Source organism: Gopherus evgoodei, chromosome 6 (assembly GCF_007399415.2).
Source record: "Gopherus evgoodei ecotype Sinaloan lineage chromosome 6, rGopEvg1_v1.p, whole genome shotgun sequence".
NCBI lineage: Eukaryota > Metazoa > Chordata > Testudines > Testudinidae > Gopherus > Gopherus evgoodei.
Window position 1 is genome coordinate 33,180,317 of NC_044327.1, and position 13,234 is coordinate 33,193,550.

At 38.9% G+C, this 13,234-nt stretch overlaps 1 protein-coding gene across 1 annotated transcript in view; it reads left to right on the top strand.

Annotated features, from left to right (window-relative positions):
* The window catches only part of LOC115653758, a 96,920-nt gene that overhangs the window by 17,333 nt on the left and 66,353 nt on the right, over positions 1–13,234 (top strand). The window contains exons 4-7 of the mRNA XM_030567375.1: positions 638–717; positions 4,875–5,000; positions 7,944–8,005; positions 9,284–9,434. Of these exons, the coding sequence (XP_030423235.1) occupies positions 638–717; positions 4,875–5,000; positions 7,944–8,005; positions 9,284–9,434 (419 nt within the window). The remainder of the gene's footprint in view (positions 1–637; positions 718–4,874; positions 5,001–7,943; positions 8,006–9,283; positions 9,435–13,234) is intronic.

The window sequence follows — 13,234 nt, forward strand, 5'->3', positions numbered from 1 at the left end:
AAGGTTTATGTTATCAGAGTTCATGTGCACACACGAGAGGTGTGAACATCTGACTCAAGCTCTCTGTCTTCATTTGCCAAATGAGCCAAAAGAATGCTGTGATACTGGAGCTGATCTGATTAATAATTTGTGATGGAAATGTCTGATAGTGAAAGGGATGAATTCACACATAACAAGGCTCAGATATTCTAATAATACTTTAGTGGGAAGAATCTGCATAGAGTTTTTATAAGAGCCACTAAAAAATTTCTAAACCCAGACAAGTAAAGTGAAAGAATTTTTGTAGAACCTTCCTTGGATATATGTAATAGGTTCTGCAAACTATTTAATTGGTTCATAACATTTATCACATGGCTATCACCATGGTTCCATACAGCTCTGCAGCTTATCAAATATTTATTCTCTCCCCATATGTTGTATATTATATATGTAAATAAATATGTCTAGTGAGTTTTTAATAAAACAGTACGATTTAAGTTACATGTTTGTCTCCAATTTACGGGTTCTGTAGTGCCTAAGCTACGCACTACGTTTGTCAATCCATAGTATGAAATATCAGATTATTAGCCTCTGATGATGGGCAAATGGAAATAAAGAAATATGCTATTCCAACGATTTTTTTGTTTGCCTGATCTAGATCACAGTGTGTACAAAGACCAGTCTCAGCTGATGTAGGCAAGAAGATGGCCTATATATCTCAAAATATTCAGCCTTCAAGTATGTGACTCAATAACCAGTAAATGTGATCACATCTACAATATGCCAGAGAAAATTAGTAGTTTAAATATCATGAAAATATGTATCAGTGATTTGATGCATGTATAGCATGTAGCTTTTGATAGTGGAGAGGGAGGGGGAGTTTAGGTAGACTGCAGAACCTGATCTTTCTTCTGAAATAGCACATGTAACAGTATTCTAAGGGATCAAATCTATTTCTAATTTTTAATATTTTAATTAAAAACCCAAATAAAGGGAGAAATGATCTGCTACTATGGGAATTTAAAGAGCCCCACTGCCATCTTTTTTTTCTCTCATCTTCTCCTCTTCCTTGTGAGAAAAGTGATGTGTTAAATGGATAATAGTCACTGGGGCTGAAATTCAGGTACCCACCACGCCTATCACCAAAGCCCAAGTAAACAGGCTTTGGACAGGGAGGACAAATATGGAGACAGAGATGGAATTTTCCCTTCTAGCCAAGAGGCTGGACTTGGAGCACTTGCTCAGCCAGTCCATGTCCATTAGTATATCCTGTGGTCTAGTAGCAGAGATAGCTTGCTACAGCCTCATTGTGCAGGACTTGTGCACCCTGGATCTGCACAGTTATTGGGTCCATTGACTAATACCACTTACCCAACCACCTACAATACTTTACCCCCTGCCCTTCTGTAGGGAGAGCCACCATGGGTCTTGACTCCAGGGTGTGCAGGGGCGGCAGCAGACTTTGTGGATATTTTTGGTAGTTTCAATATATCCATAACCATATCTAGAGCCTCCCTGCTTATTCTTTCTTTTGGACTCACACACACAAGGCTTTCCATGGCCCTGTGTTAAGCATCGTGAGTTTCACCTGAGAAGAAGAATTTAGAAGGCAAATCAAAATGTTGATAACTTACTGTAATACCTTGCATGTCATCTATGCAGTAATTCTCTGCCCTCCTCCACATTGTCCATCTTCTTGGAGACCCCTTCATTAGTACAGCATTTACTCTTGCTGAAGGCCGTATCTATGATGAGCTGATTTATTTGTGCTTTTTGGTTTGTAGATTTCACTTCAAAAACATGTTATTCGTATCCCATTTATTGGCATGATCACTCAGCACAAGGATCCTGTACATCAGTGAGATGAGCATAAATGAACAAAGAATACAAACTAGAGCCTTGTCTGACCATGCTGGAAGACAAGAGGCAATGGATATAGTTTAATTAAGCTGGAAGTTTATTCTCTTAAAATATCTGGCAATACCTGGCAATGAATTTTACAGTGCAGGACATCATCATTCCTTAATCATTTCTACATGATCTGCAACCTGGTTCTAGCCATGCCAGTTCTGGTACCCCACTGCCCACCCATTGTCTGAGCTAAAAGGGGGCTCTAAAAGGAAGGAGTTGGCTCGCTGCTGTGCCAGATGTAGAAGCCCCAACCTCCTGTTCCTCAGCTCCCTTAAGGAATGCTTTCTTACAAATCCTTTTCCATTCCATTTTCTTTGATAAACCATATCCCTTCCTAAGAAGTATCTGAACTGGACATCTTCCGTGGGTTTTTATGTACTAAGTTACAATGTTAGAACCTAACTCCCGAGTCCCAGACTTGCTGTGGGGAAGGCAACCCATCCGCAGTCTCAAAGGGAAAAAAGGGTGACTAGCATAAAGCCCAGAGTGGCTCATGAGGAAAATGGTCCTTTTGCAAATTTGATGGGTGGGTGGATGGGTGAGTGGTGCCAGCCCAATCCAGGTAAGAGAAGATTCTCTGGGGCTGATTGGTGAGTTATAAATACCCCATTCCACTCTTCCGGTGAGCAAGAAGAAATTACTCTTTCCCCTGACCTCATCCAGTTGCTTCCTGCTCTTTCTTAGGTTCATAGATTCCAAGGTCATAAGAGGGACCATTCTGATCATCTAGTCTGACCTGCTGTATAACACAAGCCATAGAAATTCTCCAAAATAACTCCTAAAATAGATCTTTTAGAAAAATAACCTGTTGTTCTGCTTGCTGAACTCTTGGTCTGCATGAAAACTGATTGAGACATTATCCTATCAGTAGATATCTGCATAAAATGTACTTTGGTATATAGAGTGCATAGCCTCATGATGTCAAGTATCAGAGGGGTAGCATGTTAGTCTGGATCTGTAAAAGCAGCAAAGAATCCTGTGGCACCTTATAGACTAACAGACGTTTTGGAGCATGAGCTTTTGTGGGTGAAGTGGGTATTCACCCACGGTAGCCTCATGATGACCACACAAATTAGACTTTCAATTTAGATCTGTTACATAAGCTGGTATGGTGCTAGAAATCCATCTCACATTAACAATGAAAATGTGCTGGCAATATGCTAAAAATGCCCGGCAGGCCCATTTCTGAATAGACCTCTGTATTTACTCTAAATGTGTGTCTACTGGAAATGTTTCAGAGTCATGAAGGGATGAGTGCTCAAGAAGTTCAATCAGTTGCCAGTTTGCCTTTCTTAGCTCATCATACAGTGATTCAGTAATAGCAGTTTCATAAAGAAGTATAGTAGTATTTCTTTCCATAGGGAATATACAGATTTTGTCTAAAATTTCACTATATTTCTCCTAGTCCCTCTGTATGTGTTTTTTTTTTTTGTAGTATCAGGTTTCAGATGGTGCTACTCTTAATCTATATTTCTAGTGACTGATATTTAAATTTGGCTTCTTCCTTTCCTAGCAAATTACAACCTAACGTACAATGTACTAATAACTATCTGATTTAGTTTAGGTGATAGAGGAGTAAGCTGTCAGGTTTGGGATCAAAAGGTCTATATTCCCTTATTCTTGTTTGCCATTCTCCCACATCCTGTTTTGAGTAGCTATCCAGCTATGTATTTCCACTTTGCCTATCATATAGATATTTTTAATATGCAGAAGTATCTGGGCAAAGATTAGAGACTAGCCATGCACTCAGACACTCTGAAGATGGGTACAGCTGAGAACCTAGATGGAGAGAGAGAGTAACTGACTATTTGTCCATTTTCCTTCCACTAGTTTTACTTATTTTGAATGCTTTAGGGAAACATCTTTGGGTGAAGAGAGCCAGCGAGGCCAAGAAAGCCAGAGAGGCCATGTTTAGGCTATTTTATTGGGGGACGGCTTGTGCAAAGAGGTGTGCTTTGCATTGTGATGTAATGTCTTTAGTCAGCATGGTTCAATTCAGTAGGACTACTTGTTTCCTTAAAATTAGGCATGTGTTCAATTACTTTGATTAATCCAGTATTCGAGGCATGGGCTCATCCCACTCTAGGCTCCCAGCTCCTCAGCTGTCACTTCTCTTGGGCAGAGACCCACATCTCTCTCCCTTCTGAACCACGGTTTTCCAGGCACAGATCTCTGCCTACACTTTGATATTCTTAGCAAGTTTGACTGCCTAAACAGGCCAGTTCTGCGCTTTGCTTTCTTTTCAGAAGGCTATGAACAATGTAATTGTCAATAGTTACAAGTTACTACACAGCTTGCTATAAGCAAGCACATTTGTTCTTCAGGTGAAAGTATTACAGAGAAAACACATTGAAACAATAAGGAATCTACAGTTTACCAGAGATCACAAAGGCTCTGGTAGGACTCAGTCATTCAAACTTCATATAGGATTTTTTCTGTGGTTACCAGTTCAGAACAGCCTTAGCTCAAAACAAGCACCTGCTGGAGTAGATCAGTCTCCTTTATACAGCTTGGGCCCTTGATCTTGACCTTGTGTGACAGGTAATCAGCAGACAAAAGCCCACCCCTCAGAGCATAGCTTAAAAAGACTAGCTGTTTGCATAACTTGGGGTGGAGAATTTGCATGCACCACCCCCTAGATATTTTCCAGGAAATTGATTTCATCTGTATTGTCCAAAAACTATCATTCTTGTCTGACACATTGTTCAGTATAGTCCTTTGATCATCCAGGTCCACAATAATAGATAACCTTTGCATTTAATACAATGGACTCCAAAGATACTTGAACTTAATTCAATAAGATTTTTCTAGGACATTGCAGGAAATTGCCATATCTGTCATTGGGAGTTCCACCAGAGAATTTTGCCCTGTAGCTGTAGCATCCTTGTGGCATGTAGAGGACTAGGATTGGGATTTCATAATCTAATAGTTAATTTCTACCTCTTACTTCTATAATACTATCAAAACTTTCCTTCTTTCTGTAGGTTGTGTCAATTCTAGACAGATAAAGGCACATCCTCTCCCAAAACCTATGACATCTGCAAAAGCTCAGCAGAAATCACCTAATTATCAAGCCACATCAGTAGCTTTTGTGAAGACTGCTAATGCTTGTAAGTAAAAATGTGTGCACATACTTGTTAAGCATGTTAATAGTCCATAACGTTTTTATTAGGATATGCACAGGAATGATGTGTAAATTGTTTCATGTAATTTTTGTGTTCATGTGTACTCACTATGTTCTTTATAATCACTTTTGACCTTCCTTCCAATTTACCTACCTTCCTTTTGCATTCTCCAGGTGCTTACTCTGTCAAGAGAACTAAAGCTGAGTGATAATCAATAGATGCTGACCTAAAAATTAAAAAGAAACAGTAGCTCAAAGTGTCAAACTGGAGCAATGCAGATTAGAGAATTTGAAGATAATTTAAAATTGGGATAATTTAATTAGTAGGGAAGAACAGCAAGATACAAACAATTTTTTTTAAATTAACCCCCCAACTGTAATTTCTAAGCCCATTACTTCCTCGGTTTCTTTTGTTTTATGTAATAAGTATATGTTCTCTGATCAGATCTAGTGTGAGGACTGATTCTGGAAAGTAACAAACACCTTTGGAGAGGTACTGAGAGCCCTTGACTCTCATTGCAGTTCCTCTCATGTGAAAATGCTGAGATCTTTAATAACCAAAATAATCAGGACTGTGGGTTTGTATCTCATCTGCAAGACATCAGTGCTAGCCTCACAATGCTTCTTTACAGTGTTTTTGGGCATTGGGACAGTCCTGATTTAGAAGGGGAATGGCTTCTTGTAAATTGCCAGTACCGCTTCCTGCAACACATTTTGGCTTTACTTGGAGGCCTCCAATAAATATTGTCAGGACTGACTTTACCATGGAAGATTTAACAACATCACAGCCTGATATAACATGGTTACTTTTTCATCCTGAATGAACAAAATGATTTGGGAAATGCTAGGTAGAAATCAATGTTTTGCAGTGGATAAACAGATCACTTTCCTTTAAAAATAAGTGGTCACTTTTCAGAGACCCATTCCATGACAGTGGTTTTAATAAACACCCTTTAAAATGTTAAAAAAAAATGCAAGAGAATGAATTTCCTGGATACAAAAAGAGCATTTCTTGCGAGTATTAAAAGACTTTTCTGAGCCTAACAGCATGGACCTCAATTAAAGGCAAGTGAAATGTAAATAGGTCAGTCAAGAGATCCATAAAACTGAACAAGGGTATGTAACATGCAAACAGAACAGAGATATCCTGGGGATATTTACGATTTCACAGATTTATAACTGAAAAATTGAGAGTAAGATTGTTTCCTGTGCTCATCCAAAGTAGCAGAGAAAATTGCATGTTTTGGTGAATGTAGTTTCTGCTGTGAACATTATTTAAGAAACACAGCAATGATCTGTGCAGATAATTATAAGGAGTGGTTTTAGTGAAGTATTTTTATTTAATTTTTAGCCAGGTGAGGACATCTGAATAAATCAAATCCGTTTTCTCTGCTCATAATGCCCTGGGTTAGCTCCTTCCAGTTCCTGACCAGCCAAAGGAGAATCTGCCTTCAAAAAAATCTGTCCAAGGTGGTACATTGAATGATGGGACAAGAGTTTGGGAATTTATTCATTGCTGTGTGAATGCTCATTTAGTGTAGATATGATCAATAAAGCTCTGTCTTGCAACTCATTGTTGAGCATCGGTACCTTGTATTAATGTGCTCCCTAATAACCAGGACATGCAACTATTTATGTGTTGGTTGAGTGCATAACTATTTACATAACTTGTGTCTAAAATGGAAATATAGCGGGCATTTGCTCTCTTAATATTCTCTTGAAATGAATACTTGCAGCTATGGTCCATTTGAATCTCTATCTGACGATATTGTGTTCTATGTACAAATACAATCAGCGTATCTGTGCTGGTAGTGGCGTTATAGTTTCAGTGTTCAACCACTTTTGCTTTTCTGAAAGATGCTAATAATGTATTTAGGAGGTGTATGACATTGTATAGATTAAAAGGCTTTCTAGGGAGTGGCCTTTTGACTGACGAATGTTTGATTATTTTTTAATGTATAGCGAGTATAAAGCAACTGGTCTGTTAGCAGCTGTAGTGACAGAAAAAAATAATGTAATTCAATTAATAATTGCACCACTCACCAAGACAGCAAAAAGTTTGATTTGAATATTTGTCAAAAATGTTATTCCATTGGAATGTCTGATATATTAGAGATAAAAAAGACCTGTTAAAGCCATGTAATCTATCCTTCTGCTAATGTGGGAATATTATATTCTAGTTCTGTGTTTAGGCTAGTTTTAGAGATTAAGTACCAGCATTTTCTTCCTGCTTTCAGCGGTCCCCGTCCCTCCCTCCCGCCCTACCCTTTTTTTTGACCTGTAAAACTGTCAGCATAGTTATTTATACCTAGGGTGACCAGATGTCCCATTTTTAAAGGGACAGTCCTGTTTTTCGGGACTTTTTCTTATATAGGTGCCTATTTCCCTCCACTCCCTGCCCCGTTTTTTCACAGTTGCTATCTGGTCACCCTATTTATACTTGCATTAAGGTTGCATAGATGTCTAACTATCTAATTGCTCCTGCAGGTCAGGTACTCAGACATACGTATGACAATGTTTGTGTCCAAATAATTGCGTGCACACAAATAAGTATGGCACAAGATTATGCCTGCAACTACTTGCCCCCATAATTTGCAATCATAAAAAAGGAGGCCAACTTTTGAAAATCTGGTGCTGCTGGCAAGATCTTGATACGTAGAACCACCAAATATATTTTTCTGTATGCGGCTGCTGGGTTTGTTCGTTTGCTTTTACATTAAAGGCAATTGGGAAGAATCCTGCCCTAACCAGAGGTAAACTAAATATCTTACCAGGTCTTTTTCATCTATAATTTCTGTAATTCTGATTATTTACAGTGTGGCCAAATGGAAATATTGCTTCATCTTTTCCTCATATGTTGCTCTCTATTACCAAACAAACAGACTTTCACATAGCTCTGAGGTTCCAGAATAATTTCTCTTTTACCCAGGCACTGACTCCAAGCAACCTTGCAAAAGTACATTTCAAGGTTTTGAGGAAACAGTAAATTGGGTAAGTGTCTGCATTAGCTCCCTAGCTGTATATGGAACATGCAGGTGTTTCAGAATTTTGAAATCTATTTTTCATACTAACCACAAATCCAGACTTTACAAATAAAGGATCTTGCCTGCGCAAAATATTCCACCTTCTGGACTGGGCCTTAATAACCCAGAGCCAAATTCATCAAAGTAATAACTGCTTGATGTATTTATTAACCTTTTTTAGAAAAGTCGTACTTTATTTAATCTGGTCATTTGAATCTGTTTTCTAATGTGAACAAATTTCTATTAATGATTTATCTGCTGCATGAATAGCAAAATGGTATTTTTATAGCTATATTTTGAAAAAGAGAACTGGAGAGCTTTTATGAGACTCTTTTTTAAAATTAAGTTATTAGATAATAAAAAGACACTCTCTATTCTGCAGGCAAAGAGGTTTATTGGCATTCAGATGGAGACATTTGTGGAAGAGATGGGGATTGTAGCCCATCTATGGCTACCTTGGATGACAACTCAAGATGTTTTTTAAAATAAAAATAACACAGTGAAGTTTAGTACATTCCTAAGGGAAACATTTTTTCTTCAGAAACTGTTATCATGAAGGGTGTGGTACCAGAAAGCATTGTTGTGCAGGCAATTTGTGGGTATATAGAGCCAAATCTCTGCCAATACAGGCCAGTGCTGTGCAAATGTCATAAGATTGTATACATTGAGTTTTCCTGTCTCCTGTACTTTTACTACATAGAGGACTATCTGGCCCTATGTCTGCAAACCATAGGAAGCACTTAAAAAATGAGGGGTAGTTGGTCACTTTCTTCAGTGTGTTCCAGGCTGTTTCCAGCTTGGGAGAGCTAAGCAGAACCAAAACATTCCAGATCTGGAATTGTTATCATTATTATTATTATTCTGAGAGTTGTATTGATAAAGTGAGCCGGCTAGTAAGGATGTGGCTGATCAGAATGCTAGATCCTCAATCCTTCTGACCAGCTGGCTAAGCCCCAGATTTTTGTGGCCAGCTAACCCAAAATCCAGGTGGTTAAAATTAAGTAATACATCATTCTGATGCCTCAGATTGGAAATGGAAGAGGAGAAATAGACTGTCCCTTTGCATTAAAGTCTCTTCTCGCTTTGCTTGCCAGTGAAACAGAAGAAAATGTTCTTCTCTTTGGTACCTGAATCTGATTTGTTTATTTTACTGTTTGGAATGGACAGGAGTTAGCTGTCCACTAGAGAATGCATTGTATTTGTCTGCTGTTCCTTGTAATAGCATGTTACTTTAATTTGTTTTTAGGATAATAAATGTGAGAGTGACCTCTCAGTTTGGCTGCTTCTTCCTGATGAACTGTGGCTATGCATCTTCTCATTGTTTTCCCATAAAGAGCTTTCTCAGGTTGCTCAAGTCTGCCACCGTTTCCACCAGCTTGCGAGGGATGAGTCCTTTTGTAAGTACATTAAAATACCTAGCTAGTAATGGTCAGTAAGCAGAAAGAAAGGAAGGTCCTCCAAGGTAACTAAGAATGCCAGTATAAAGGAAATCTCTAGTGTAATATCAAAAATATCCTAGGATTCAAGATATAGGCAACAGGAATAGCAGCAGGAACAGACATTCCTGTGCTGAACTACATAGAGGAGTGAATCACTAAAAATGTATATTAAAATGTTTAAAATTAAAAAAAATGAATAATTACCAATCAGTTTGGAAGATGCCTGTTTCCTACAAAGTTGAATTGAAAGAATTGGCTTCAGCTTCATCATGCTACGTTGCAAACTGTATAAATTTACAAGTGTAAAGAAAACTATGAAGGCACTGGAAATTAGGAAACTTTAGAGTTATAAATTAAGATCTACAATTGAAAAGAAAATAGTTTGATTTAACAATGATTAAATCAATTGCTAAGTTAAATAAGTTGTTTAAAAAACTTGATAATTTAGAATTGATTCAAATTGCTTTCTAATGGTGCTGCTGTCCCTCAGTTCTACTGTACTTTGAATTACATTGAATCCTTGTTTTGAAGTGTCATCAAAATGGCATCTTTTCCTGAAAAAAAACAGACTCATTCACTGAATATGTATATTGAAATTAGAGATTGGATATTAAACCAAAACCCTGAATTGGAACAACTCAAAGAAGTTCCCCAGAAAAATAATTGAACAGATCCTCAAGGAATCCATTTTGAAGCAGCAGGAGGAGAGAAAGGTGATCAGGAACAGTCAACATGGATTCACCAAGGGGAAGTCATGCCTGACCAACCTGATTGACTTCTGTAATGAGATACTGGCTCTGTGGATATGGGGAATGTGGTGGACATGGTATCCCTTGACTTTAGCAAAGCTTTTAATACGGTTTCCTACAGTATTCTTTCCAGCAAGTTAAAGTAGTATGGATTGGATTAATGGACTATAAGGTGGATAGAAAGCTGGCTAGATTGTCGGGCTCAACAGGTAGTGATCAACGGCTCGATGTCTAGTTGGCAGCCGGTATCAAGCGGAGTGCCCCAGGGATTGATCCTGGGGCCAGTTTTGTTCAACATCTTCATTAATGATCTGGAGGATGGGATGGATTGCACTCTTATTAGGTTCGCGAATGATATTAAGCTTGGGAAAGAGGTAGATATGCTGGAAGGTAGGGATAGGGTGCAGGATGACCTAGACAAATTGGAGGATTGAGCCAGAAGAAATCTGATGAGGTTCAACAAGGACAAGTGCAGAGTCCTGTTCTTAGGATGGAAGAATCCCATGAACTGCTGCAGGCTGGGAACCGACTGGTTAAGTGGTAGTTCTGCAGAAAAGGACCTGGGGATTACAGTGGATGAGAAGCTGGATATGAATTAACGGTGTGCCCTTGTTGCCAAGAAGGCTAATGGCATATTGGGCTGCATTAGTAGCAGCATTGCCAGCAGATCGAGGGAAGATCTATTTGGCACTGGTGAGGCCACATCTGGAGTATTGTGTCCAGTTTTGGGCCCCCGCTACAGAAAGGATGTGGACAAATTGGGGAGAGGCCAGCAAAGGGCAGCGGAAATGATTAGGTGACTGGGGCACATGACTTATGAGGAGACGCCGAGGGAGCTGGGCTTATTTAGTCTGTAGAAGAGAAGAGTGAGGGGGGATTTGATAGCAGCCTTCAACTACCTGAAGGGGGGTTCCAAAGAGAATGGAGCTCGGCTGTTTTCAGTGGTGGTAGATGGTGGAACAAGGAGCAATGGTCTGAAGTTGCAGTGAAGGAGGTCTAAGTTGGACATTAGGAAAACCTGTTTCACTAGGAGGGTGGTGAAGTACTGGAATGGGTTACCTAGGAAGGTGGTAGACTCTCCATCCTTAGAGGGTTTTAAGGCCCGGCTTGACAAAGCCCTGGCTCGGATGATTTAGTTGGGGATGGTCCTGCTTTGAGCAGAGGGTTGGACTGAATGACCTCCTGAGGTCTCTTCCAACCTAATCTTCTATGATTCTATGCCCTTACTTGCAATTCATGGTTAAAGTGTATTTGTGGCCCTACCTGTTTGCACCAGTTATCCCTTTTATTTCGGTAGTTTGTTTGCAGAAAACACCATATTCACACACAAAAGAGACTTTTTACATGCTCTGCTTTGATTTTGGACATTTAAATTCCGCCTTGGCCTGTCGGATGTTCTTAACCACTATGAAAAAGACAATATCATTCCATAATTCCATTTGGAATTTCTCCAAGCAGAGGGGTAACTATAATGTTACTGGACAAGATGCTCAATAAAAAAACAGAGGGAAATTTTTCAGTTTCACAAAATATTGTAATTCAAGTCAATGATAGCTTATGATGGAAGCTTTGTATGATATATTGAAAAACAACAACAAACTATTACTGTACTATTTTAAAAACATTTTTAAAATGCTTTGAAAAGTTATAACAAAAAAGAATAAAAAGGCAAAGATTTTCCAATACAATTTTATTCCTGATGTCAGCATCTTTATAATTTATTTTAATTCTCTGATTTAAAAAATGAGATGATGGTTTTTAATTTTGGGATTATAATTGCCTTTTATTTGTGCTTTGTCCATGTCTGGGTTATAAATTATCCTGCTTGGAATTTTTCAATAGGGTAAGTACTCAAGAAATGTTTCCATAAAGGAAAATTCTGTCATGCTTATGTTTGGTTACTTAGTTCCTGCAAGGTGCCCTCTCTGTCTCTAAGTTCACCTTGATATGCTATCCATGTACTTGCTCCAGATACCATCATGACTCCTACGTTCAGTGATCCAAGCAAATTGTACTTGAGTTTATGCTCATACAAGAGTGTGAACAAAAATTGGTGAAATGGCATCTGTTTCAAACGGACAGCCTGAGCAAAATGTAATTAATAATGGATATTTGTATCCAAATGTCCTCAATGGTTCTGATTACATGATCACACTGAAAACAAGAAGATACTGGTAGTTAAGTACCATACATTTTGTAAGTTAATGTCTCTGGGCTAATTGCTATGGTCCTTACTCCACAAATAATATGGGCTGAATGAATGCAGTACCTTTAAAGCCCGTTGAGCTGCATCCATTTGCTCAGTGTAGAATTTGACCATGTATGACTGTAGAGTGAAATGAGCTTTTTGTGGATTTAGGGAAGTCCCTTTGGTTGGGATCTATGAAAGTCCCAGCTTAGCTCCATTCTGAGCCACAAAACTCACCTTCTCCAACCATTTTGTGTGGTGGAGTGCCCAATTCAGTCCCATGAAAAACATCTTAAGCACCTGAGCTGCCTGACTCTAGATGGCAGGTTCCCATCTGTGGATCATTAAGAAGAGCTAAGTGCCTTCCTGCAGCCCAGACTTAGGGGCCTATCTCTGGAAGAGGGGCAGGGCTTAGTTAGTGCACACACCCAACTCCTCAGCACCTCTCTTTGGCTGCTGGCTCCCTGCCTAATGCACTGGCTTTTGTGGATTACATTCTCAGGTGCCTATATATCACTGATCATTGTTCAGGGAGCCTAAGCACCTAACTTGGCTTTGTGGATCACAGTGTTGTTCCTGTGTGGTGTGTGGGTTTTTGTTGTTTTGGTTTGTTTTTTGTTGCCTAAAAGTAAAGCACCATGATGCTCAGCATTGCAATGTCTAAATTCCTTCTTGGATCCCATCCATCATGTTTCTGTTTTTCCATCTGAATAACGGGGATAATATGTAGGTATCACTTCCAAAGGTGTTTTGTGCATTAATTAGTTAATCTTTGTAAGGAGCTGCCCCACAGAAATATGATTACATTTCATTCTCTGCTG